Source organism: Papio anubis, chromosome 20, assembly GCF_008728515.1.
Source record: "Papio anubis isolate 15944 chromosome 20, Panubis1.0, whole genome shotgun sequence".
NCBI classification, from domain to species: Eukaryota; Metazoa; Chordata; class Mammalia; order Primates; family Cercopithecidae; genus Papio; species Papio anubis.
The window spans coordinates 48,791,159-48,819,066 of record NC_044995.1 but is presented as its reverse complement, the minus strand read 5'-3'; the positions used below and the strand labels follow the sequence as shown (position 1 = coordinate 48,819,066).

The 27,908-nt window shown below is 57.7% G+C and overlaps 1 protein-coding gene across 2 annotated transcripts; it reads right to left on the bottom strand.

Annotated features, from left to right (window-relative positions):
• Positions 1-252: 252 nt before the first annotated feature.
• SGTA (small glutamine rich tetratricopeptide repeat containing alpha) lies at positions 253-27,746 on the bottom strand. 2 transcript variants are annotated; one of them, XM_003914631.4, is made up of 12 exons: positions 27,613-27,746; positions 14,092-14,214; positions 12,704-12,810; positions 12,260-12,344; positions 10,382-10,481; positions 8,804-8,908; positions 7,661-7,799; positions 6,733-6,795; positions 4,574-4,611; positions 3,071-3,160; positions 2,739-2,859; positions 253-1,454 (listed from the first exon to the last, which is right to left on the bottom strand). In XM_003914631.4, exons 2-11 carry the CDS (start codon positions 14,189-14,191, stop codon positions 2,745-2,747), a joined length of 942 nt encoding a protein of 313 aa, XP_003914680.1. In that variant the 5' UTR covers positions 14,192-14,214; positions 27,613-27,746; the 3' UTR covers positions 253-1,454; positions 2,739-2,744. The 2 variants fall into 2 exon arrangements, with proteins under 2 accessions (XP_003914680.1, XP_009191377.1); XM_009193113.4 differs by lacking the exon at positions 27,613-27,746 and adding an exon at positions 14,303-14,860.
• Between the last annotated feature and the right edge of the window lie 162 nt (positions 27,747-27,908).

Sequence of the window (27,908 nt, the reverse complement as noted above, 5' to 3'; positions counted from 1 at the left end):
ATCTCACCCGACCGTGGGGTGACCCTCTGCACCAGGACGCAGCTGGGGGCGGAGGCAGAGGGAACGGAGACAGCAGAGGGTAGAGGCTGACTGTCCGGAACCTCCCACGACCCGTGACCCGGGAAGTGCGGCTCCAGGCGTCGCGGGGACTCACTCGCAAGCAGCGCGGCTGATGTGCAAACTCCGTGCCGGGGGTTTTCTTGAGGTCTGGGGTTGGGGGGTATCGGTGGCGCCAAGGTCAACACGAAGACAGACAGAGGTCACAATGCCTATTTATTCCTCACACGTCACGCCCTGCACCCCGGGTGGGCTCGGCACACGCCTCACCGCCGTGAGGCACTGCAGGGCCGCGGCGGCCCCCGTTCCTACTGTTACCTACGACACACGGTACTGCGCCTACCTCACAGACGGCCAAGAGCCAGGGAGCCCCAGGACACTCCGACTGACAACCCTGCGGCCGGGACCACGGCGCATGGGCTCGCCTGCCACCCCCAGGCCTCAGGAACCAAGACAGGCCCCCTGCTGTCCGGCTGTCTGGCTGCTTTCCTGGTGGCTGTTTTAGGGCCAAGGTGGGTGGCACCTGAGGTGCCCCATGGCCTCCACCCAGAATAGGGGGGATAAGCTTCCTGGGGGGGCCCTGGGTCCGTGAAACACCCAGGACAGAAGGACAGCAGGACGGGACAGACAGAAACGGCCCAGCTGCCTTCCCTGTGCCCAGGGCTAAGGCGGCCGGGACAGAAGGTCATGATGTCGCCCCTGGTTCTGTCGCAAGGACCAGAAAATGAGGGTGGGAGGAGGGGAAATGCATGTCTGTCAACATGCCCAACTGGAGAAGAGTCACAGAAACTGGTCCTATGCACCCAGGACGGCTCCTGGGCCGCGGAGGCGGGGGGTGACCGCAGCCGTCTCTGAGGTGTCTGCCACTAAAGAGTTCCTCATGCAAACACACATGGCCCATGGCGCGCAGGCTGCGGCTGGCAGTGAGCTCCTCCGAGCAGGCACGGGGCCAGGGTGGCCGGGAGGTCGACTGGGAAAGCGGCTTCTCACGGACGGGAGAGTTCCTGCAGACACACCACGGGATGGGGGGCGGGGGCTGTAAAAGGCTTTGGAAGCCACACGGCTGAACGTGAAACCGGTCGCTTCTCCGAGAGCGGCCCGGGAGTCCCCCAGGATTCTAGAAAACACTCAGGTGACTGAGCTTTCTGGGGGCTGGAAGGTAGGTCGCTGCTGGTCTGTGCTCAGCTTGCTGGCTCTCATTTCAAGAAGGGTTTGGGGGCTGTCAGGGAGTTACAAAAAGGGAGTGGAGGAGGACAGAGATAAAAGGGGAAATCCATCTTCACATGCAGGTCCGAGGTCTCTCTCTTCCCCTCTCTCGGGCAGTCCAACAGGAGGAAATGGCAGACAACCAGAGGCTTCCAGTCAGCCAGGGAAGGACGCGATCACACCGGGAGCGGCTGGAGGGGGACAGACGTGAAGGCAGTCAGAGCGCAGGTGGGGACCAAGGCTGCACTGCGCACTCCAGGCAGCGGGAGAGGCCCAGAGTGGATGGCGCTTACCACCAGCAGCCGGGGCCCACAGTGGCTATTTCAGTGAACGTCAGTGCCACAGCCGCGCCAGAAGCACTCCAGACACTCAGGGCCACGTGTGGCTGGTGGCACAGAGAACACCGTCATGACCTAGAAGGGTCTACGGTGTGGTGGTACTTTGTGTATGAGGTTACATTGGTAAAAAATCCACCTCAACTATTTAAAAAAAAAAAAAAAAAAAAGGAAAGACTGGAAGAAAAGGCGGCCAAAATATTCATGTTGGTTGCTCTGGGTGAAAAGATTAAGGCTGGGCTGAATGCAGGGCTCACACTTATAATTTCAGCACTTTGGGAGGCTGAGGCGGGAGGATCGCTTGAGCCCAGGAGTTGAGGCCACTGGGCAACATAATGAGATCCTATCTCTAAAGAAAATACAAAAATCAGCGAGGCGCAGCGGCGTGCGCCTGGAGTTCCAGCTACTGGGGAGGCTGATGTGGGACACTTGAGCCCACGAGGTTGAGGCTGCAGTGAGATGTGACTGTACCACTGCCCTTCAGCCGGGGTGACAGAGCAGGATGTTCTCAAAAAAAAAAAAAAGATTAAGATCGTTCTTGCTGCTTTTTAACATTTTTGTCCTTTAAATTTGTCTACAGTAATTATGGTTTAAAAATGAAAGAGTGTGTATATGAGGAGGGGACGATGACAAAACGAAGAGGCCACGTCAGAGCAGAATGAAAACACCTCCTGGGGAGGCCCGGAGCCGCCCACGCCCAGGGAGCCGGCGTCTGCTGGAGACGGACAGGACTGAACTCAGGGGCCCTGGGGAAGGAAACCAAGCCAGCCCAGACACCAGCCCCTTCCAAGGAGCCATGGCTCTCCCCTAATCCCCACCCAGACCCCAGACGCCAGCCCTTCCGGGAAGCCGTGGCTTCCCCCAATCCACCCAGCCCCGACCCACAGATGGGAAACAGGAGTGGGGAGCAGGACTTGGTGGCCGCCTGGAAAGGGGCCCAATGCCCAGAGATGCCCCCGCCTGCCCCGGTGGTTCAGGGCGATCTTCTGAGCTGGATGCACCCAGGACTCGCCGTCCAGTGTCCAGACAGGCTCTGCAGCCCCCGGGCATCCACTCCTGCTGGCTGCCCTCACCACTGGGCACTCACGCGGCGTCACTCCTGCTGGCCGCCCCCCCAGCCCCCCAGCCCCGGGCACTCACGCGGCGTCACTCCTGCTGGTCGTCGTTGCTGGCGCTGGGCGTCCGACTCCGGATCTGGCTCCTGAGCTGCTCTATCAACTCTGGGTTCTGCTGCTGCATCTGCTGGGCAAACTGCTGACCCCTGTGGGGAGGGCGCACGGGGCTCCGTCGGGGCCAGGAACCTGCCTGCTGCGTCCGTCCATCCCCAGCTGACCCCTCAGGCCCTCCGCCCCAAGACAGGTCTGACCCCTCGCCAGAGGACGCCAGACCCTTCAGAGCAGGGGACGCAACACTTCCGCTCTCCTCCCTCCCTTCCACCCGCGCGCCCTGCTGCTCGAAGCAGATGCACTCACGCCTGGATGAGGCTGGCCAGGTCGTTCTGCGAGGGGCTGGTGCCGGGAGTGCCCAAGGGGTTGTTGCCACCCGAAATCATGCCGGACATGCTGTAGGAGAGAGCACGTGACTCGCCGCCGGGACAGCCTGACCGCCATCCCCACCGCAGCCCCTCGCAGTGGCCCGGGCGAGAATCCCTCTCAGCCCCTCACCGTCCCCCACAGGAGAGGATTCTCTCTCACCACCTGGCGGGCCTCCTGGGCCCAAACCCAGCCTGTGAGTTCACCCGCTTTCCCGGAACACCCTTCCTTCTTTGGCCTAAAGACCATGGTTCTCAGCCAGGGGGTGATCCTGCCCCCAGAGGACCCTTGCAGTGGCAGCCGACATTTTCAACAGCCACGATCGGGTTACGCCAAGACAGCGGCGGCGGGGGGACTCCTGACGTGCAGTGGGTGGAGGCTAGAGATGCTGTTAGTACCCTGCAGTGCCCAGGACGGCCCCGCTCCAGAAACTGGTCCAGCCCAAATGGCCACGGTGCTGTGGCCAGGAAACTATGCTTTTAGATTTGACCATGGGCCAGCCGCAGTGGCTCACACCTGTCATCCCTCTACTTTGGGAGGCCGAGGTGGGTGGATCACCTGAGGTCAGGAGTTCAAGACCAGCCTGGCCAACATGGTGAAACCCCCATCTCTACTAAAAATGCAAAAATTAGCTAGGCGTGGTGGCGGGTGCCTGTAATTCCAGCTACTTGGGAAGCTGAGACAGGAGACCCACTTGATCCCAGGAGGCAGAGGTTGCAATGAGCCAAGATTGTGCCACTGCACTCAAACCTGGGTGACAGAGTGAGACTCCGTTTCAAAAAAAAAAATGATTTCACCATGAAAACAGGCGAGCAGTTCCCCAATAAGCACAGAGTTCACTGGGGAGTTACCACATGAGCCAGCAACTGCACTCAGAGGTTTATACACAAGAGAAATGAACAGGGTTCACACAGATGCTTGCACACCCATGCTCAAGCAGCATCGTTCACAACAGACAAAAGGTAGAAACAGCCCAAATGTCCATGGATAGACGTGTGGATCAGCACAGCGTGGTCCATCCACACTGGAATATTACTCAGCCACGAAAAGGAGCGAGGCCCTGACCCAGGCCTCAGCGCAGATGCACCTTGAGGACGTCACACTCGGTGAAAGACGTCAGACACAAAAGACCACGCAGTGTGTGACCCTGTTTCTATGAAATGTCCAGGACAGGCCCAGCCACAGAGACGGGAAGGGGATGCGTGGCTGTCAGGGGATGGGAGAGGGGTTGGGGAGTGACAGGTGATGGGGAAGGGGCTTCTTTCGGAGGTGACGAAGACGTGCTGGCGCTCAATGGTGGTGACAGCTGCCTGACAGTGTGAATGTACGTAACACCATGAAGTTGTGTACTTTAAAGTGGCTAGTTTTATGTCAGGTGCATTTTCCCACAATAGAAGGAAACGTAACCACAAGACGACGCGGAGGAGCCCGGTTGTCACTTACAGCTGCTGAATCTGGGGGTTGTTCATTAGGTTTGAAGCCTGAAGAACAGAACAAACTTGTCAGGAAGACAAAGCTCCAGGCACATCGCTCTCTTTCATCAGACACTTTCCCTCTTCACCAGCCTTGACCCCGGGCGCCAGCACGCCAGCGAACAGTAAGAGCCGGGCATTTGGTCTTTCATACCCTTTTCCCTACATTCTCGTCCCCCCACCCACGAGCTGTGACCTCCACATTGTGACTTAAATCCTGTTTCGGGTTCCTGCTTTAGCAGCGTTCTCTCACTGGCTGCACGGTTTCACCGTGTGGATGCGTTTGGTTATTTTAGCTGCTGTGTCTACTTTAGCAGATTTGGTTTAGCAGATTTGGTTCCAGTTTTGCTCTATCAATCAATAGCACTGTGGCCGAGCACGGGGCCTCACGTCTGGAATCCCAGCACTTTGGGAGGCCGAGGCAGGCAGATCGCTTGAGGTCAGGAGTTCGAGACCAGCCTAACCAACATGGTGAAACCCCGTCTCTACTAAAAATACGAAATTAGCCGGGTGTGGTGGTGCGCACCTGTAATCCCAGCTACTAGGGGGGCTGAGGCAGGAAAATTGCCTGAACCTGGGAGGCGGAGCTTGCAGGGAGGCGGAGCTTGCAGGGAGCCGAGATCGTGCCACTGCATTCCAGCCTGGGTGACAGAGCAAGACTCTGTCTCAAAAAAGAAGTAAAAATAAATAAATAAATAAATAGCACTGTACTGGGCACTTTCTCACGTTAACTTTCCACTTGGGATTATTCCTTTGGAACTGTTGAAAACAGGTGGCTCAGAGGTGTGGCAAACTCGCTGTGTAAAGGGCCAGTGTGTAAATACTCTCAGCCTTTCCAGACTTGGGGTGCCTGACCCAACTACTCAGCTCTGCCACTGTATCTAAAAGCCACCACTGACACTAGAAGCATGAATGGGCACGGCTGTGTGTCACTAAAACTTTATTGGTTAGGCACAGTGGCTCACACCTGTAATCCCAGCACTTTGGGGAGCCGAGGCAGGCGGATCACAAGGTCAGGAGTTCGAGACCAGCCTGGCTAACATGGTGAAACCCATTTCTACTAAAAAATACCAAAATTAGCTGGGTGTGGTGGTGGGCACCTGTAATCCCAGCTACTCAGGAGGGTGAGGCAGGAGAATCGCTTGAACCTGGGAGACGCAACAGAGTGAGACTCCATCTCAAAAAAGAAAAAAACTTTATTAACAAAACCCAGCTGCGGGCCTTATTCTGCCAACCTCAGATGTCTAAAGGGAAAAGGAGTCTGTGCCATGGCCAGGCTGAGAGGCCCCGTGGAGGGCTGGAGCCCACTCACCCTCCATCCCATGATGAGGGAGCACGCGTTCCCCTGGCAGCCTGGCCAGAGGCCGAGGGTTACAGTAAGAGGTGCGGCCTCTGCTGAATGGCACGGCCCAGACAGGGCCCCTGGCGCGGCTGGGGCATTTTTCTGACGGCCAGTGAGGGTGAGGGCTTTTCTTCCCCTAACAGCCTTAGGCAAGTCCCTGCACCCTGAGGCCGTGGGAGCCTGCAGAGTGGTCCCACGGCACACAGACCTCCCAGGGAATGAACATGCGTGTGTGGGTGGGTGGCTCTCCAAGGATCCCAGTCAAGGAACCCCTTGCCAAAGCCTGTCCCTCTGGAAGAACGAGTGCCTGGGCATCGGGAGGTACACCTGTGCCCAGGGCGCCCGGCGCTCTGCTTCCCTTGCCTGAACCATGTCTGCTTCCCTTGCAGGCAGACACGGCTGTATTGTAATCAGTGTCTCTGCACTGCGAGGGGGAGCCCACGCCGGGGTGGGGCGGGGGTGCGATCTCCCCGGGCTATTCAGCCAGGAGAGCCAGGACGCAGTTTTCGGTGCTCACTACTGGTGCGTCTTGCTTGGGACATTAACATCGGGGACACCTTTGATTGTCAAAGCTGAGGGTGGGGGTGCTCCTGACATGGGGTGGGTGAGGCCAGGGACGCTGCCAGCGCCCCGCGGTGCCTGGGATGGCCCCAGAGACAGGAACCATCTGGTCCCAGACGCCAGCAGTGCCGAGGCAAGGAAGCCCTGGCCAGCAGCAGTGACACAGAAGATGCAGGCCTGGGGCGTGGCACAGGTACCATGGACAGGGAGGAGGGGCGGGCCCTTACCATGCTCATGAAGCCGGGGTTGTTGAGCAGGCCGGCGATGTCGAAGCTGCCCACGCCGCCCGTCTGAGGATGAGAACAGCCCTGGTTAGTGCGGCCTGGACCAGAGGCCACGCTGAATAAGCTCCCTGGAACCCAGAAACAACGGCCCCCCACAGGCTCAGACATTCTATCAAACTGCGGCCAGCGGGTGCTTTGAGGCAGGCAGCACGAAGCACAGCCCAACCGCCCGGGGAGGAACATTCTATCCTGTGTTTATCCCCCGCACAGCCCGACGCCCGGGGACACAGTCTCTCATCCCATGTTTATCTCCCGCACAACTCCACAGGCCACAAAAACACAGTCTATCATCCTGTGTTTATTTCCTGTATTCTGCCACTTTGACACCTTGGGGCCTTGCTGGCCTGGCAGAGCCGCCCCCTCCTGGAGTAGCCAATTCCCAGAGACAGCAAATGACTCACCCAGAAACACACCTTTGAAATACAAACCAACCCGGAACCCACACCCTCAGCACCTCCCCCATCACCCCAGGGCCACGATCCACCTGCCCCACTCACCCCCAGGCCAGGAATCAGGCAACCAGTGGCAGCCCTCAGGCCTGGTCTAATGAGATGGCTCCAACCCGCCCACCCTAAGCCTCCTCACCCGGCCCCGCCGCAAAACCCACATCGGGCGTCCTGTCTGTGCCCCTCCCTCTGCCTCCCCTCGCAGGCCTGCGGCCGCCTGCTGGTTCCACAGGTCTGGGGCATGAACCTCCTCCTCACGACAGTCACTTCCACGCCTGTGCATCTCACCATGGACCGAAACAAACCCCGGACGTTCACGACACCCAGGTTAGGCCGAGAGCCGCTGGTGCGCCCGAGGCCCTGTCCCCGACCCGCACAGTCAGCTCCGCTCCGCGTTCTGGAGCCACTCGCCCCGCTGCACTCACGGGGCTGGGGGCCTCCCGCAGCTTCAGCTCCGCTATCTTGAGGTTGGACTTGTACGTCTCGTTGTCAGGGTCCAGCTCCAGGGCCTTCTTGTAGTAGGCCACGGCCTCCACGTGCTTGTTCAGGCTGGAGAGCGCCAGGCTGGAGGAGAGCACCAGGGATGGCCTGTTCCCGTCTGCCCAGCTCCAGGAGGCCCCACCCAAGCCCTCGTCCCCAGTGGTTCCAGCAATCCCCAAACCGCCTCGGATGGCGGCACCCCCTGCCCACTGTCAGCTGGCTGGAGACAAACCTGGCTTTCTAGGGGCCCAGGGGCGGGACCAAGGGAGACAGACATGAGAACACCGCTGCCGCACAAGAACTGGCGTCCCCATGGGGCCGCACACGAGGCCTCAAAGCCCAGAGCGGGCTGAGAGGAGGGAGCGGGCCGGCTCAGGGTCACAGGAAACGCGTGGATGTGGTCTTGGCCCCGCTTTCTGGCACAGGGCATCGAGGACCCTGGGAACTCAGTGACAGACGTGTCTCCTGTCGTCCACAAGCAGCCCCTGACCCCCACCTGAGTCTTCACTACTGAGGTGACTTGGGGCCCCTAGAGAGCCCAGAAGGAGGCAGGTCCTGGGGAGACTGGGCAGGTGAACAGGACCCTCCCCAGCCTCCGGGGAGACCCAGTCCCACGAACTTTGAGCAAGGGCGTTCACAGAAGCAGGCGAATAAACTGCTTCTCATGCTGGGAGGGTGGCACCAGCGGCACGGGGCACAGGCTCCTGCCCCGGGGACCCTCCTGGCCTCGCCCTCAGACCCCTCCTGTGTCCTTCATCATAAACCAGGTGCTTCCCTGAGCTCTGTGAGCCGCCCCAGCAAACAACGGAGCCCGAGTAGGGGCCACGGGAACCCCAGTGGACAGCCAGTCGGGAGAAGCAAGGGGCCCGGGGATCTCCGAGTGGCACGTGATGCAGGGCGTCTGTGGGGCTGAGCCTGCGACCTGTAGGGGCTACGTTGGCTCCGAACGGCTAGTGTCAGAGCTGAACTGAACTGGGGGGGGAGAATCGGTTGTGGGTGGGGGAAAAAGCCACACAAGAGAGGAAGCAGGAGCAGGAGAGGAGGAGCCCCGAGAGAGTGGAAAGATGTCGCTGCAGACAGGCACTCACCCCATCCTGCCGTAGGCCTTGCTGTAGGCGGGGTCAATGCAGATGGCCCGCTCACAGTCCTGCACTGCGCCTGCATAGTTGCCGAGTTTGCTGTAGGCCGCGGCTCTGGGGAAGAAAGGCAGGGCAGGTCCCTCACTGGCGGCTCTGAGCCCAGTAGGCAGCCCTGGAGGGGAGCCTGAGAGCTGCGTGCCTCTTCAGCTTCCTGGAGGAACGGCCTCAGGTTCCCCCCTCTGTAAAATAGGGCTGACGGCGAAAGCTGAGAGGTGTAGCCACTGAGATGCTCTTAGACAGATGCGCGCTCAAAGCACCAACAGCCACTTGGGACTGCGACTCTGAATTTTATTTTCAAAAACTGTTCCAATCCATGGCTGCACAAGAGCAATGAGTGTGGGAACTTAACCCAAGTTTCGTTGACAAATTATTTACATATCAGTAAAAAAAGAACTCAGACCAATGTCAAAGCTCAAAGCTCTTGGCTTACAGCATCTGAATTGTCTTCACCATTTTCGTGTTTAGTGTTTCTCTTTACGACTTTTTCAAAGTACGGAGAAGCGTAAGTGGAGAACAAGTGACAAGCGGCCAGGGACCCTGCACTCCCTCTGCAACTGTTCTGCAAGCCTAAAGCAGATCCCAGACCACACGTTCGAAAAAACCTCAACCCTCCACATACTGGATTATTTTCTTGGCTTGATATCCACGTGGAACGCCGTGACACCTGATTTTGTATGTATGTATGTATGTAATGCATTTTATGTGTACATATGTAGTGTAGGTAATGCATGTGACAGTATGTATGTATGTACATATGTATTTATTTTTGAAACAGGGTTTTGCTCTGCTGCCCAGGCTGGAGTGCAGTGACACGATCTCAGCTCACTGCAAGCTCCGCTTCCCGGGTTCCAGTGATTCTCCTGCCTCAGTCTCCCAGTTAGCTGGGATTACAGGTGTGCGCCACCACGTCCAGCTAATTTTTTTTTCGGGTTTTTTTGGAGACAGAGTCTCCAGGGTGGAGTGCAGTGGCTCGATCTTGGCTCACTGCAACCTCTGCCTCCTAGGTTCAAGTCATTCTCATACCTCAGCCTCTCAAGTAGCTGGGATTACAGGTGTACACCACCACGCCCGGCTAATTTTGTATTTTTAGTAAAGACATGGTTTCACCATGTTGGACAGGCTGGTCTCAAACTCTCGATCTCAAGTAATCCACCCGCCTTGGCCTCCCAAAGTGCTGGGATTACAGGCGTGAGCCACCGTGCCCGGCCCCCAGACTAGTTTTTACGTTTTCTGTGGAGACAGGGGTCTTGATATGTTGCCCAGGCTGGTCCCCAACTCCCAGCCTCAAGTGATCTTCCCCCCGTGGCCTCCCAGAGGGCTGGGCGAGCCACCTGATTTTAACGTCAGCGTCGACTCTCCCTGACCCCCTCGCTGGCTGCCTGATGCTTGCTCCTGGTCTGGGACCGCCGGTGAACGGATCCCTTATCTAGAGCGCAGAGGCCTCTCCCATCTCAGGTTCCTGCCAAGCATCCCGGAGGATGCCCCGCACACGGCCGCCCCTGCCCTGGGCAGGCCCCGAGCTGGTACCTGTTGCAGAAATAGACGGCGTTGGCTGGGTTGAGCTCGATGGCTTTTCCGTAGAAATGCACGGCAGCTTCGAAGTTTTCCACTTTCATCTGCTCGTTTCCTACAGGGAGAGGGGGAAACACTGGCCCGGGCGTCCAAACAGACCCGCGGGGGCTCTCGGCCTCACACTGGGTTCTTCGGGGCACCTAGGGCTCAACACAGCCGTGGGCAGGAGGCGTCTGCATCTGTCGGGGGTTCACTAATCACAAACGGTCATCTCTACACCCACTAAGGGGGATGGAGGTGGGGGCGGCAGGGCCCGGCCTGGCGATGGTGGCTCTCGCTGCCTGAATGGTGACCCCTGGGAACAGAACTGTTAATACAGCCCATCGGCCCAGGGATCGAAACTGTCCCTTTCGCCATTTCTTTTGGAAAGCGCCCAAGCGGAGGCCTGGATTTTAGAAAACTCCTGATACCTTCTAATTTCTTAGCAATGTGGCTTCTATCTAAGGCATGGGTTCCAGCTGGCAGGACAGTAAAAAGCCCGGCTGCTATCCTAGAACCAACTGAGAGCTCTGAAGACAGAAACCCGCTCCCACCCCCGAGATCCCAATTCAGGTGGGTGTTGGTACCAGCGTGTTTCCTTAAACAGTTTTACTGAGATATAATTTACAGGCCACAAAGCTTATGCTTTAAAAATATAAGGCCAGGCGCGGTGGCTCGTGTTTAGTATCTCAGTTATCTCTTTGGGAGGTTTAGCAGGTGGATTGCAGATCAGGAGATCGAGATTATCTTGCTAACATGGAACTGGCCTCTTACTGTGGCCAGAAAAGAAGAAGGCAGGGCGTTGCAGTCTGTAGTCCCAGTTACTGAGGCTGAGGCAGGGAGCACTCTGAACTAGAGTCAGAGGTTGCGGTGAGCTACATTGCACTGAGCTGCACTCCAGCCTGGGCAACAGAGAGACACTCGGTCTCAAAAAGAAAGAAAGAAAGAAATGGGATCACACGCTGTGTGTCCTTTTGTGTCTGGCGTCTCTCCCTGAGCGTGATGTCCTCATGGTGCATCTGTGCTGGGGCCTGGGTCAGAGCCTCACCCATCCACATTCCACTGTGTGGACGGGCCACACTGCACTGACCATTTATTGTGGACAAGCATTTAAGCTGTTTTTGCTTCTTTTTATTTTTTTTTAATATTTCTTTTTTTTTTTTTGAGACGGAGTTTCACTCTTGTCACCCAGGCTGGAGTGCAGTGGCACCATCTGGACTCACAGCAACCTCCGCCTCCCAGGTTCAAGCGACTCTCCTGCCTCGGCCTCCTAAGTAGTTGGGATTACAGGTGCCCGCCACTGCGCCTGGCTAATTTTTTTGCATTTTTAGTAGAGACGGGGCTTCACCATGTTGGCCAGGCTAGTCTTGAACTCCTGACCTCGTGATCCACCTGCCTTGGCCTCCCAAAGTGCTGGGATGACAGGCATGAGCCACCGTGCCTGGCCTGTTCTTGCTTTTTGACTCTTGTGAATACAGCTGCTGTGAACATTTGTGTCTGAGTTTTTGGTGGACATGTGTCCAACTCTTTTGGGCACATATTTAGTATCTGGGGTGGAACCGCCGGGCCTCATGGAAGCTGTGTAACTTCCGGGGGCCACCAGCCAGTCTTCCGCAGGGGCCGCTCCCCTGACATCCCCACCGGCCGTGCCCTGCCTGAAGGTCAAGTTTCTTTGCACCTGTGCCCTCGCCAGTCCCCCTTCTGTCCCCGTCCCCACAAGCCAGCGTGCTGGTCATCAGGGCACTTCCTTCAGCTCCCTGGGCTCCAGGGACCAGCTGGCCTCTGTGAGGGTCCCACAGCCCCAGAGTCCAGGTGGGGCAAGGCATCTGTGGGGGGCGGAGGGTCCTCTCTTACCTTCGGTTTTGAGGCGTTCTGCCTCTGCTGAGTCCTCCTCAGAAGGTGGGGTTCGCGCAGGGCTCCTCAGGTCCTGCGGCACCTCCTGGACCCGAAGGCAAAGGTGGTTCGCTGTCTTCTCCTCCCAAGCCGGCACCCTCCAGCCTCAGCTTCCCTCAGGACCCCAGAGAGGGCCGCCAAGCCCCGAGGGACTCAGGGGCTCTGCAGGGGGCTCCTGGCCCCCATCATGTGGCCCTGGGCAAGTGACCGCAGCACTGTGCGTCTCAGGACCCGCCAAAAGGGGAAGGAGGGCCGAGTGCTCCTGCAGCCACGTCCCCTGCCCAGGAGAGGATGTGGGCAGAGTGCCTGGGGGACGATGCAAGCTGGGCTCCCGGGGTCCCCAGCGCTGCCTGCTGCTGCTGTTCTTATTTTGGGGGCAGTGGCTGGGGAACCCTCGAGGCTCACCTTGCCCATGGCAGCCGCTTCAAATATCTCTGGCAGAGTCTGAGGGAGCGCGAGATCGCTGTCTTCCACCGTCACCCCAAATGCAGTCTCCAGGCACTGGATGGCGACTGGAAGTGGGGACAGAGGTGGTCCCACTTGTTGCACGCAGCCCCGAGCTTACGTTTTTGGGTCTAGAGGGTGGGGGTGGTGCTCACGATTCCCCAAGTCTGTTCGTTCCCAAGGACCCTGGAACACGGGGGCCGCCGCCTGTGCTCTGGGCTGGGACAGCGGACCCTCCTCCCTCCCAAAAAGAAAAGCCAGACAGAGACACCCTGTGCGCCTGACAGCAGGGGAGGCCGTGGGCAGAGTGGGGCCCAGGTGGTGACCTCAGGCCTCTGTGGGGTCCCAATGCTGGGGCTGCCCGGCTGCGGCGTGGTGGGGGCTCCGCCCCAGCAGCAGGGCCACGTTGGGGGTGAGGTGCCCCGGATGCCGCTGCAGCCCCACGGGCGCCTGGCCTGAGTCAGGCGCTTGAAGCCAGCCCCCAGTAAAGTCCTGTGTGACTGGGTTTGTACCAGGGCAGGACCATTGATAGCAGGACAGGAAACAGCCACAGGGCCCATCTCTCCGCTGGCCCACCCAACAGACTCAGCACCCAGGGGGCCCTCCCACCAAGCCAGACAACACTAGCCCTGGCCTCCTCCTCGTGTGGACCCGGGGTCCTAACCTAGGTCAGAAGTGGGGGTCGGCCACTTCCTGCCCAGCACTGTGTCCCGGATCCCAGGCACATCCCTACAGCTGCCAGTGGGCGTCCATGCTACGGAGGCCTGGCAGGCCCGGGGACACAGGTAAGCAAGGCACAGGTGGGGTAGGAGGACCTAGAGCAGAACCTGCCGGCCACACGAGGGTGCCTCCCCGAGCCCTCCTTTCCCTCCGAGCCTTGGATCCAGGTGTCGCAGAAGTGCGAGCAAGGCCATACAGGAGACCACGGCGCCTGGGGCCTGGACAGGCCATGCAGGACGCCAACGGGTCTGCGACTCGGGGGTGGGGCCAGCACTAGGAGAGCTGTTTTCTGGTGACCGATGGCGACACACTGGGTGCTGAGAACATTCTGGAACCACACCTTGGTGGAAGACGGGGAGATGGAAAAAGGCCACCGGAAGACAGCTCAGCCTGAAGGCAGTAAATGATGGTGGCATGATGCAGTGGCAGGCGGGAGGGCTCAGCTCGGCCCTGGCTCCCATGGGTGGGGGCTGTGTGGCCCTGGGCAGGCCCCGGCCCTCTCTGGGCTCAGCTTCCTCCCCCAAGAAGCCAGGTGGGGGACCAGGCGTCTACACAGCAGGCATCTACACCAGGCGACTGTGCCGGCCACTGCCCAGAAAGGGAGGGGGAGGTGGCGGGCACCCACCTACCTTCCAAGCTCTCCTGCGCGTCGGACGAGAGGCCCCCGTGCCGGAGCTGATCGTGCAGGAACTGGATGATGGCGTAGGCCAGGCGCTTCTTGTTGTCCATCTTGAGCCCAGAAGAGGTAATACCTGGTGGTGCAGGAGAAACCCCCATCAGGACCCCTCACACTCCCCACTCCGGGCGCCCCAGGCCTGCCCCTAACTCACTGGGCCTCACTTTAAGGGTGCTGGCTGATCTCAGCTCCAGGGCGGCCAAGGTAGAAAGGCCTTCACACGCCCATTTCACAGATGGTGACCGGAGGCCCGGAGTTCACCAATCCGGCCATGCGCACGGCCAGAAAGTGTGAGGCCAGCGGGCAAGCAGGGGCTGCCCTAGAGAACCCGCCTGCTCCCAGGGCCTCCTGAGCGCTCCGAGGGTGGTACTGAGGCCCCACGGACGTCCCCTCCGCCGCTGCTTCTGGCATGAGGTGGGTGGGGCCAGGGATGCTGCGCAGCACCCTGCAGTGCTCAGGACAGCTCCAGTCCAGAGAACGATCCAGCCCCAATGTCCACGGTGCTGAGGGAGAGACCTTGTCCTGAGCCAGAGCCACTGCCCCTTTCCTCAATTTACCTCTTTTGTGGCATGTCAGCAAGCATTTCTTAGGCACCCAACGGGGCCAGGGGGGCCTGCCCTGGCATCACTGCTTCACAGGACTTGCAGGACTCCCCCTAGGGACTTCTTGGGGACCCGTCTCATTCCTCCTTGGAGGCCTGCCCACCTCGTTCCACCTCAGGAACCCCTGTCTGTCTCCCCAGGAGAATTTGACGGATTTGACTTTTGATTTTGTGCCGAGTTTTTGATCTCTTTTTACGAGCGATCTTTTGATTTGTTTTGTCTCTTTTTGATTTGTCTTTATTTGTCTCTTTGATTTATGAAATCTTTTTGAGCTGATTTATGTCTTTCTTTTTGATTTGTTTGTCTCTTTTGATTTGTGAGTTGAGTCTTTTGACGAGCGAGTCCTTTTGATTTAGCTGACTCCCGACACCCGCCTGGTCCCCCCCCGCCGGACACCCGCCTGGTCCCCCTGGGACACCCGCCTGGTCCCCCAGACACCGTGTCTTGTTCCTCACTCCCAGGACCTGACAGCTGCTTCTGCTCATGTCTGCGGTCCCTGCAGTTTCCTGCCAAAGCTCTAAAGGGCGCCAGATGGTGACATCGGGGGAGGCTGTTCTGGAATCTGGAGCTGCAGTCTACGGACAGGTCTTTTTTTAGTACAAGACCTTTCACGCAGGTTTCCTGGGTGCCTGGGCCAACTTGGAGGGGCCTCGGCCGCAGTGACCTTCACGGCGCTGAGCAGGAAGTGCTGCCACGAGCTGCGTGAGCTTCCCCCGGGGCAGGCTGGCCGGCTGCCTTGTGCCACCACCTCGGGCAGTCTCGGCCTCACCGTGCCTCCATTTACCCCGCAGGCCGGGCCACGGTGACTCTAAACGTTTGGATGCAACAAGCTGTGCAGAGAAGCAGCCACCACCGCCGGAGCAGCCAACTTCTGGGCTGAACAGTGTTCCCCTAGTCACGTCCTCCTGGGACCGAGCACGGGACCTTGTTTGTGTCTTTGCAGATGGAAGCAAGTGGAGATGAGGTCACTGTGGTGGCCCTAATGCAGGGACTGGACACCGCCGCACGGAGACGGCCACGTGCAGATAGAGGCAGAGGCTGAGGCGACGTGGTTACGTGAAGAAAGGCGGGGCTCGCCAGCCCCCAGCAGCTGGAAGAGGCAGGACGGAGCCTCCCTCGGGGCCTTCAGAGGGAACGTGGCCCGGCCCACACCTTCATCTCAGACTTCTGGCCTCCAGAGCTGCGAGGGAAATCAATCTTGGTTGTTATAAGCCAGCCGGGTTGTGAGGGAGAGGCCAGGCGGTTTGGGTCCCGGATCGTGGCCTGCAAAGCCTGTGAGCTCGGACAGATTGTTCAGCCTGAGCCTCCGCCTCCATGTCTGTAAAATGGGGAGCCCCACTGTGGCTGCTGTCAGGGGTCAGGGCAAAAAATAACCCGGAAGCTGCCAAGCTGCCATAACCTCTGTGGCGCCTGTTGTTGGCCACATGACTCTGCCGGGCTGTGGCTCATGCCTGTGATCCTAACACTTTGGGAGGCCGAGCCGGGTGGATCACGAGGTCAGGAGATCGAGACCATCCTGGCTCACACGGTGAAACCCCACCTCTACTAAAAATACAAAAATTAGCTGGGCATGGTGGCACGTGCCTGTAATCCCAGCTACTCAGGAGTCTGAGGCAGGAGAATCACTTGAATCAGGGAGTTGGAGGTTGCAGTGAGCCGAGATCAAGGCCACCACCTGCAGCTCTAACCCATCCCACCAACCCTTCATCCAGTATAGACCTGGTTACTGTTTTTGGTGGTGTGACCTACGGGAAGCGACTTAACTCTGCTGAGCCTCAGTTTCCTCCTCTGTCCCCCATGGATGGCGACAGCACTCCCTCATCACGCGTGGGATCTCAGGGGTGCGTGGGGAGGGCGCGGGAGGCACGGTGACCATGCGGCACAATGCTGAGTGAACACCCCCACACAGGCAGGCACGTGGACAGGTGCCCGTGCACCCACTGTGTCCACATCAACACAGGCTGAGGCTATTCCAGAAATGCTGCCTGGCTGCAGTTTCACTGGGAGCTTCACTGGGAGCATTTGGAGAACCTGCTCTGAGGCCGGAAGCAGGCATGGAGGCTGCTGGTGCTGGTGCTGCGGGAGGGTGCCTCGGGAGGCCTCCTGGGCGGGATGGACCCCCATCCTCTGCACTCCCACTGCGGGAGGGGACCCCCATCCTCTGTTCTTGTGATGAGGTTCCCTTAGCCGGGCCTCCCTCCTCCACCTGCTCCTTCCAGGCTGGGCTGGGCGGCCGCCTTCCCTGGAATCCACTCCTTGTGAGGGCCTCTGGCGTCTCCAAGCAGCTGGGTCTTCCCTGTCTGTGTCCCTCGATGGCCAACACACAGGGTGGCGGGGCTGTGTGCCACCGGCCTTCCTCCTGGGGCCTGGCCCAGCCTGTGCGTAGTGGACTGTATTTTTAGCTGTGCTCTGTGTGCCAAGATGCATGACGCAAGGGAGAGGCAGGCCTGAGGCCTCCGGAGCAGGGGAACCGCCGTGAGGAGAAGCACAGGTTTGAGATCAGACACTGGGATTCAGGTTGGGTCAGACAGGGCCTGGCCGAGAGGCCACCAGCCTCAGGATGGACAAGGAAGCGCCGGGCCTGAAGGAATCTTGCACGGTGACGGCTGCCTCTGGATAATTTCTTATTCTTCTCTGCTCTCTGAAAAGTGACTAAAGCCACAAACGCCTACAAGGAAACTCTGACCCAGCACCCAGGAGGCCGCAGCTCCTCCTTCTGAGCCGGCACAGCATGAGAACAGCACAGCCGGGGTCTGCCGCCAAGTCCCACTCCCCAGCCGGGCCTCAGGGACCCTCTGCGCACAGCTGCGCTGACAAGCGGCTCCAGGGGCTGAATACTGTCATGCGCTGCACCGTGTCCCCCAGATCCATACACTGAAGTCCGAACTGCCAGAACTTCAGAATGTGATCTCACCTGGAAATACGATCTTGGCAGACAGAATTCGGTAAGATGACGTCATACCAGAGTGCGGCACGTCCCTAGAGCAATAACTACTGTCCTTATAAAAAGAGGACGTTTGGATGCAGACACACACACGGGGGAACACGGTGTGGATGTGAAGGCAGAGACTGGGTGACGCGGCCACACGACAGGGACTCCGAGGGCAGAGATGGGGTGACGCGGCCACATGGCAGGGACTCCGAGGGCAGAGACGGGGTGACGCGGCCACACGGCAGGGACTCCGAGGGCAGAGACGGGGTGACGCGGCCACACGGCAGGGACTCCGAGGGCAGAGATGGGGTGATGCAGCCACACGGCAGGGACTCCGAGGGCAGAGACAGGGTGACGCGGCCACACGGCAGGGACACCAGATCGCCCTCACACCCTCACAAGGAACGAGCCCCGTCGGCACCCTGATCATGGACTTCTGGCCTCCAGGACCGAGAGACGAAGAACTCTGTTGCAGCTGCCTGGTCTACGGCACTCTGTCACGGCGGCCCCAGCAAACTGACACTATCGCCTGGGGAGCAGGCGTCTCAGAACGCACCTCTGTCCTCAGGATGACTCCAGCAAATGGGTCAGCCCTGTCTCCAGATGAACCAAGGCGGGTTGGGCAGGGGGGCGTGGTCTTGTGCCCAGGGTCCTGTCGTCACTCGGAAGGGAACAGTGAAGGGTGGTAGCCGAGGGACACAGCAGGAGGGAGCGGCTGCACGGTGCTCACTGTGCTGGAGTCCCAGAAGCCAGCTGCCCAAGGGGCAGCTTCTTTTGTAAGAAAACGACGCTTCCTATCACTTCTACGCAAACGTCCATTTTAATTTAAATTTAAGTGCACAGATGTCTGACGGCCCAAGACACATAGGTTAACACGCGTGCAACATACACAGAGGCCTTCATCCCCCTGTAGACAGGATCAGAGGCAGGGCACCAAAAGCTTTAAAAACCACGCAGATGACCTGTCTGAGCACTTCGCAGACCTAGAACGTCAACTGTGTAAAATATCTGCTCATGAACATTGGCAAAGAGGGGAGGGGCGCCGCCAGAGAATTTGATTTTTCTTTAACAGATGAGATCTCACCACGTTGCCCAGGCTAATCTCAAACTCCTGGCCTCAAGCAATCCTCCTGCCTTGGCCTCCCAAAGTGCTGGGATCCCAGGTATGAGCCACCACACCCGGCCTCCTCCAGGAGGCAAATGCTGAGGAAACCCGTGGATTCTACTGACCCACTGGATTTTGCAGAAGCTGTGTGTGTGCGCATGTGCGTGCGTGCATCTCTCTCTAGATTCTGTCTCTCTCCCTGATCGGTGGTTCTCGATGGATCATGCATGCATCTCTCTCCAGATTCTGTCTCTCCCCCTGATCGGTGGTTCTCGATGGATCGTGCATGCATCTTTCTCTAGACTCCGTTTCTCTCCCAGATCAGCGGTTCTCGATGGATGTGCTGAGACACTTGGTGGTGTCTCACATGGAGTGGGTGGAGGCCAGGGATGCTGCTCAGTGCCCTGGAGTGCCCAGGACGACTCTGCCCCAGAGGATGATCCAGCCCCAACATTCACAGCTCCCAGTGGGAGAGACGCTGGACTAGAAGAAGAGGACGTGAAGAGCCTGTGGGTGCACCATCTCATGACCTCGGTGCGGTGACCTATGTGGCAGGACTTCGGATGGAGGTGTTGCTCGAGGCCACTGGAGCCACAGGCACGGCAGGATCCATGCCCAGCAGGCACCTGACCTGCCCCCACACTCAAGATCAGAGGTGTTCAGTGTCTTGGTTCCCCTAAAATACCTCTACACGAGTTGAACAGCCACTACCCCTAGAAGACGAGGTGTGGGCCGCCTGACCGCATAACCCACCACGCGCCAGAGACAAGCAAGGCATCGGCCCGCCAGGCTTTAAACAGTGGCTGACGTCAGACTCGGACGACACCGGCGATGTGGACTTCCACGCCTCTGCACATGCGCAGTCCCAGGTGTACCCACAGTTTTGTTTCCCTTTCAGGGAAAGCAACATCCATCAGCAATCATTAAAAAGGCGGCGTGAGTGGCTCAAGCCTGTAATCCCAGCACTTTGGGAGGCCGAAGGCAGGCGGGATCACAGGTCAGGAGAATCGAGACCATCTGGCTAACACGGTGAAACTCCGTCTCTACCAAAAATACAAAAACTAGCGGGGCAGTGGCGTCGCCTGTAGTCCCCAGCTACTACCGGGAGGCTGAACGGAGAATGGCCGGGAACCGGGGCCGGAGCTTGCAGTGAGCTGAGATCGACACAGCACTCCAGCCTGGTGACAGGCGAGACTCGGTCTCAAAAACAGAGAGCAAAAGAAGCCAGACACAAAGCACACACAGGGTGTGACTCCCTGACTCCATTTCTATAAAATGTCCAGAGACAGGAAGGAGATGCATGGGTACCAGGGCTTGGGGAGGGGAAGGCGAGTGACAGCTGGTGGGGATGCAGCCTCCTTGGCACCATGCAGGGAGGCTGATGAGACAGCTCTGGAACAGAGAGTGGTGATAAGCTCGCACCAAAAGCTTAGCGAGAAAGCATAAAGCCACTGAATTTTGTGAATTATTAATTAAGATCCCAACTCGATGTTCTAAAGGAGGTGAAATCTACAAAAGCTATGTTTTGTGTTGGGGAGTTCTTGATCCTTCAGGAAAAGCTCCTGGGGGCGTGTGATTTCACCCCCATCTCAGGACACAAGGGAGAGCCGGAAACTCTGAGGTCTGAGATCAGGACGGTCTAGAGCCTGGCGGGCAGCCAGTCCCGGAATCCAAAGATCTCATGTGCGACACATCAGGGCCTACGGAGGTCAACCACCACCAGTAAGTGAAACCACAAAAGCTGACGTCATCCGCCCTGGCCAACAGGGTTCAGAGAGCAAACCAGTCAGGTCTCCCGACCCCCGAACCCAAGGAAAACAGACACGTGCCACCCAAAAGCTTAAGATTTTTGGTTTACGGAATTTTTTTTGTTTTTTTTTTAACCGCATGTTTTGACAGCAGCATTACAACAGCCAAAAGCAAACAGTCCAAGTGTCCACGGACAGGTGAGTGGATCAACACGATGTGGTCTCTCCACACGACGGAATACTCCGGCAGCCACAAAAAGGAAATCCAGACCAGGCTACAAGGGCGGACCTTGAGGATGTCACGCTCAGTGAAATAAGCCAGACAGAGAGGGACAAATCCCGTGCGACTCCCCTCCTAGGTGGTCCCTAGAGTCACTGGACTCACAGAGACCAAAAGTAGAATTGGGGGTGCCAGGGGCTGGGGACGGCATGGGGAGTGAATGCTTCATGGGGACAGTTTCAGCCTGGGGAGATGAGAAACTTCTGGAGGTGATGGTGGCGATGGCTGCACAGCCGTGTAGATGTGCTTAAAGCCACTGAACTGTGCATTTATAACTGATTAAGATGGTAATTCTTGGCCAGGCACGGTGGCTCACGCCTATAATTCCAGCACTTTTGGAGGCTGAGGCAGGTGGATCGCCTGAGGTCAGGAGTTCGAGACCAACGTGGTGAAACCCCGTCTCTACTAAAAAGACAAACAAAATTAGCCAATCATGGTGGCACACACCTGTAGTCCCAGCTACTCGGGAGGCTGAGGCGGGAGAATCGCTTGAACCCGGGAGGTGGAGGCTGCAGTGAGCTGAGATAGAGCCACTGCACTCCATCCTGGGTGACAGAGCAAAATTCCGTCTCAAAAAAAAAGAAAGACTGGTTGGGCACGGTGGCTCACACTTGTAATCCCAGCACTTTGGGAGGCCAAGGCGAGCGGATCACCTGAGGTCAGGAGTTTGAGACCAGCCTGGCCAACGTGGTGAAACCCCGTCTCCAAAAAATAGCCAGTCGTAGTGGCACATGCCTGTAATTCCACCTACTTGGGAGGGTGAGATAAGAGAATTGCTTGAACCTGGGAGGCGGAGGTTGTGGTGAGACGAGATCACGCCATTGCACTCCAGCCTGGGCAAAAAGAGCGAAGCTCCAACTCAAAAAAAAAAAAAAAAAAAAAAGGCCCGGCACAGCAGCTCACACCTGAGATCCCAGCAGCACTTTGGGAGGCCAAAGTGGGAGGATCACTTGAGCACAGGAATTCAAGAGCAGCCTGGGCAACACAGGGAGACCCCAGCTCTGCAAAACATTAAAAAATTAGCTGGGTGTGGTGGCACACATCTGTAGCCCTAGCTGCTTGAGGGGCTGAGGCAGGAGGATCGCTTGAGCCCAGGAGGTCCGTGCCGCAGTGAGCGCCCCTGCACTCCAGCCTGGGAAAGACAGCAAGACCCTGCCTGAAAAAAAAATAACAGTTTCTTTTCAAAGTCTGGGGTCTTTGAGGGTCCCACCCAGCCAGTTGTCTTCAGCTGAGAATGGTGCCGACACCTTTTCAGAGGTTTCATCGGAAAGGATTCTGTAACAGGCGGCCTCAGGTCAGGATCCCCACGCAAACACACCTCACTTGGTGACTTCAGATTCGGAAGAGGCAACAGCAAGCGGGAGAAACAAGGCCTGAGGCAGGCGCGGTGGCTCAGGCCTATAATCCCAGCACTTTGGGAGGCTGAGACGGTCAGGAGTTCGTGACCAGACTGGCTTCTACTAAAAATACAAAAATTAGCCGGGCGTGGGGCGTGGTGGCGGGCGCCTGTAATCCCAGCTACTCGGGAGGCTGAGGCAGGAGAGTCATTTGAACCTGGGGGGTGGAGATTGTAGTGAGCTGAGATCGCACTACTGCACTCCAGCCTGGGAGACAGAGCAAGACGTGGTCTCAAAAAAAAAAAGAAAAAAACCACACCTGGCTGAGTCCCCCCTTAAACCTAGAAGGCGGGGGTCACAGCCCCCTCTTATAGAGGGGTGACAGGCCCAGACAGGTGGCACACGCAAGATCATACCAGTGACAGCTGGAACGCGGCTTAGCATTCCAGGCACGCAGGGCCTAGCACGATCCACGCTGGGGGCGGGTGTGTGGAGGGGGATGTGCGCTCCTTCGCAGGCAACTAACACAGAATAAACCAAGAAATCTCATCTTTGATGTACCGGTTTCCTTCTCTCTTAGACTGAGGTGTGAGGACTGGACGGGGTGGCGGGTGGCTAGGGATCCACTGAGGGTTCAGAGAGTGGAAGAGTGATCCTCACTGAGTCACACTCCTCCCTCCCGGTCCCGCCAGCGCCTCTGTACCCCAGGGCCTTTGCACGTGCTGTTTTCCCTCCTGGAACACCCTCCACGGCCCAGAGAACCTCTTGGCCTCGTGGTCTCCACCCTGCCCCCTCCCCGTTAGCCTGGGGCACAGCTGAGCAGAAGTGCCCCAGCTTAGACTCCCTGGGCTAGGGGATGCCACTGATCCCCAAGAGACTCTGTGTCCCGTGATCATTTGCTCTACCAAGGTCCCAGGAGGCTGCACCCATTGAAATTCACAAACTGTGGAGGGTTGCTTGAGCCCAGGAGTTCGAGAGCAACTTGGGCAACAAAGTGAGACCCTGTCTCTAACAAAACAAAACACAACAAAAGATAAATCTACACGCTACACGGAGAGGGAGCGAGGCGGCGAACCCGAGGACCTGGGGACCCCGATTCCCACCCTCTGCCCCGCTGGAAGTTTATTCTGGTGTCTGTGTGAACAGGGAGCAGGCTCAATTTTTTCCCAAATAATTAACGCAGGCATCTCCCCCGTGGCACCGTGGGCATCTTGGGTGGATGATTCTGCCCTGCGCACGGCAGGCGGCTGAGCGGCACCCCTGGCTCCCCCCATGCACGCCTGAAACACTCTCCGGCTGAGACGACCACACACGTCCCCAGACGCTGCCAAACCGCCCCCAGCTGTAAATCATGGCGGCCACTAAGTGGGAAGAAGAAAGGCTGGAAGTCAGCACGGGTCGGCTTTTTCTGGCCAGAGGACTTTGCTGTGAACTTTCTGAAAACCTTCTGTTTGCAGGGTATTCTGGGTTTCAGAACTCCGGTCCGTAGTGGAGGACAGCTCACCTGAGGTAAGCACGGCCCCGCCCTGCACGTGACACAGGCCGGGGCTGCTAGGACCTGTGGCTTCTCTGCCATCCCCAAGGTGGGGGACATCATCAAACGGTTCTCAAATCTGCTTCAGCAGCCAGGCTTTCCCATCAGAAAGTTTTCTGCTCTTCGGAGGGAGGTCCAGCAAGCATGAGGACGGCATTTACCTCAACTGCCATTTAGCACTCGCTGTCTCTGGGACAACCACAACTTGGAGGGTTTGGCTGCGGGACAGCATTCCCAGGGAAGGCCTGCTGTGTCTCCCAACAGCGACGGCTTTATGGGTGCGCAGGAGCCACGGCCGAGGCCTGGTCTCAAGGCAGAGGCCGCACAAGTGAGGGTGGGAGGAGTGCTGGCCCGTGGGGGTGGCGCCAGCTCCCGTGTAGGGGGCTTCAGTGTCCCTTTCGGCTCTGAGCCGAGGACTCCACATCCCACCTTTTCATTTTATCATTAAAATGAAAACAAAATCAAACCACGGCCCCCTCGGTCAGGGGCGGGGGCTCACGCCTGTAATCCCAGCACTTTGGGAGGCCGAGGCGAGAGACTCGCTCGAGTCCAGGTGTTCGAGACCAGTTTGGGCTATTATACAGTGTATAGTGAGACCCTACAAAATAGACTCCACCAAAAAAAAAAAAAAATTAGCCTGACGTGGCGGCACACATCAGTAGTCCCAGCTACTTCAGAGGCTGAGGCGAGAGGATCATTTTGAGCCCAGGAGTTGGAGGCTGCAGTGAGCTGTGACTGGGCTCTGTACTCCAGCCCGGGTGACAAAGTGAGACCCTGTCTCTAAAACCAGACAAAAAACTCACAACCACCTCTCTTCCTTATTTCCCTGCCCAGAATGGATCATTCAATGGAAAAAAACAGAACATCCTCGTAAACTGAGGCCATCTTACCTCCTTACACCCCAGTAGGAAGTGCCCGCTCTTGCCCACCGCCTTCTGTGGACACTCTGCCCGCCTCCATCCCAAATCCACGTTGCTTCTCACCAACGGCAGGGCAGGAAAGCCAGGTGCCCTGCTCCTCACTCCCTCTCAGGACACCCGAGTTCTAGCTCAGTCCCCTGCCCACTCCCCACATCGAAGTCCACTTTCTTCTAAAATGCCACCAGGAGGTCACTGTACACATAAAAGCCCTCAAGTGCTCCCTGGAACCCCAGGAGTGTGCATAGGAGGCCCCCCCACCAGCTGGGGGTCGTCTGTGGGGCCTACACCAAACCCTGTACGTGCCACTCAAACTCAAGTGCTCACCTCTCCTGCCCAACTCTAGGACAGAATCTAGTATTCCTGCAAACTCCATCTCTGGCCCAGCATCTCTTACAAGGCTTTCTACCTCTTGACAGACCCAGCTTCCCTTTGAACGCCAGCATCTGGCAGCGTCTAAACCCTATGGACTCAGGAAAGCCTTCGATGGTTGAAAAATTCACAGACACGTGGTCAAGTTCCTTGGGGAGGCCATTTCTCTCTGGGTCTCTGTTTCCACCTCAGTAAAACAGAAAACGGGCCAGGTGCAGTGAGGCACACCTGTAACCACAGAACTCTGGAGGCCAAGGTGGAGGATCGCTTGAACCCAGGAGTTTGAGACCAGCCTGGGCAACACGGTGAAACCCTATCTCTAAAACAACAAAATACTAAAATTAGCCGGGTGTGGTGGTGCACACCTGTAGTCCCAGCTACTCAGGAGGCTGAGGTGGGAGGGCCTGAGCCCGGGAGGTCGAGGCTGCAGTGAGCGGAGACTGCGCCACTACACTCCAGCCTGGGCGACAGAGCAAGACCCTATCTCAAACCACCCCTTTTATGCCTTCGGCCTGTACCGAGCACTTCCTACCAGGGCCACTGTTGGGTCTTGGCAAAAAAACAACCGTAGAATTGAGTAAGACTGCCGCTCTCAAGGATCCGTCCAATCTGGGGCAGAGCTCACCCCCATTTGGAATCATTCATCCTTCTAGGAAGATTTAATTATAAACCTCAGCTCAAATCCTTGGCGCGCTTACAGCTTTCCAGGCACCCAGCTAAGTGCTGTACATGCGATAGCTTATTTTAGGGGTCAGCAGAGGTTTTTCTGAAAAGGGCCAGACTGTCTTCAGCTCGGCAGGCGCTAAGGTCCCTACGGCAACTGTTCAACTGTGTCTTCTTAGCTCAAAACCAACCACAGGTAACATGCAAACCAAGGAGTGTGGCTGTGTTCCCACAAACCTTCATTCCCAAAAACAGGCCAGAGGTGGATTTGGCCTTCTGGTCAGTTAGCTGATACCTTGCCCGGTTGAATCCTCACACACCTGAGGTGGTTACTTTTATAATCCCCATTCCACAGAAGAAAAACTGAGGCTTGGAAAGATGGGGACCACCCAAGACCACCCAGCTAGGAGGATGCAAATGAGGCGTTCTGAACCCAGGCAGCCTCACTTGAGAAGCTAAACTCCAAAGTACCCACTTCTCGCCGCACAAAATTGGGTGCACACACAAAACTTTGTATACCATTTCCCAGGCCCACACACTCCTAGCTGCCCATGCTGGTGAAGAATCATTGATCTAGGGTAGGTTTTTTTTGTTTTTTGGTTTTTTTTGACAGGATCTCGCTCTGTCACCCAGGCTGGAGTGCAGTGGCGTGATCTTGGGTCTGTGCAACCTCTGCCTCCTGGGTTCAAGGGATTCTTCTGCCTCAGCCTCCTGAGTAGCTGGGATTACAGGTGCACGCCACCATGCCCAGCTAAGTTTTGTATTTTCAAGAGAGACGGGGTTTCACCACATTGGTCAGGCTGGTCTCGAACTCCTGACCTCAGGTGATCCACCCGTATGGTAGGGTGTGGTTTTTAAAGCGTTATTGACATTCAAAGTTGGATCGTTTTCTGGGGTGGGGCCGTCCTGGGCACTGCAGGGTGTTGAGCAGCAACCCTGGCCTCCACCGACTCCAAACCAGGGGGTCCCCTGAATCGTGAAAAGCACAAATGTCACCAAGAATCTCTGGGGCACAGAATTGTTCCTGGTTGAGAACCACTGGTCAAGGGAGGGAAAAGGCAGAGAGAACGAATAATCAGAGACAGAAACAAAAGTAAATGGGACAATGATCCAACCTCTGAGAGGCACACTGCACTGCAATTTTCTGCCACCTAATAACAAAAACAGCTGTTCTCAAGCCAGCTCTCTCTTATCAAGTTCCAGGCACCTGATCAAATAATTGAATGTGGGCTTATCCTCATAATGACCCTCCGAGACATCTGCTTTTACAACTCGTTTACGAAAAAGAAGGTTTGCTCAGAGAGGGAAGGCGACTCATCCAGGTTTACACAGCGGGTGGGTGGTGGTGGTGGGCTGGTTCTGAATCCCAGATTTCCCCCACCTCTAGCACGATATGCAGAAGAAGACTCTAAACATGAAATAAGACGAACGGCTGCTAATTCTTTGGAGTTCTCAGATTCCGCTGGACCCTGCGGCGGCTCTCATTCTCCCAGGCAGGGACTTCTGACAACGCCCGTTTTACAGAGGGGAAAACTGAGGCTCCGAGAAGCCAAGAGGCTGGGCAAGGTCACCCAGGTAGGGACTGGCGACGCTGGGACCAGAGTCCCGACTTGAGTCCCCACAAACGGGGGTCCCCGAGTCACAGGGACGACTTTTCCAGGCAGTTAGTAAGAGCGGAACGGCAGCGAACACCCAGCGAGCGCTCACTACATGCGGGGCGCCTTCCCCTCCAGCCGTCCTCGCCACCAGTCCGCGGACCAGCATTTCCAGGACCTGGGGCCCGGGGAAGGGAGATCAGGGCTCGAAGGGCCTGCCCGATGCCGCCCGGCCTCAGTTTCCCCTCCGCTCCGCCTACTCACAGGACCCCGCGGGTCGCGCTGACCCTGGCCTCACGATCCCCAACCTCTTACGGGCTCTGGGGCCCCGTGAGCCCCGAGTCGCAGACCCCACACCCGCCAGGCTCAGCACAGTGCCCCTCACTCACCTCTCAGGCGACCGATCCCCGACCCACCGACGGTTGCGCTTGCGCACCGCGGAGCCGCCCGGCCCCGGCCCCCGGGCGCGACGCCTGCGCAGAAGAAGGGCGCCCTGGGTTGCTTCCCTTCTGCACAGGCGCGTTAATGATCGAGGTGGGCGTGGAAGGAAGTGACGCAACGTAGAGGCGGGAACCAGCTGGTCGTTAGGGCAACTGACCTCTACGACCTAATGGAGGCCGGAAGTCGGGGCTGGTTTGCCCTCTAGGGCGGGAACGAAGCGGTGCACTGGGGAACAGTGGCTGAC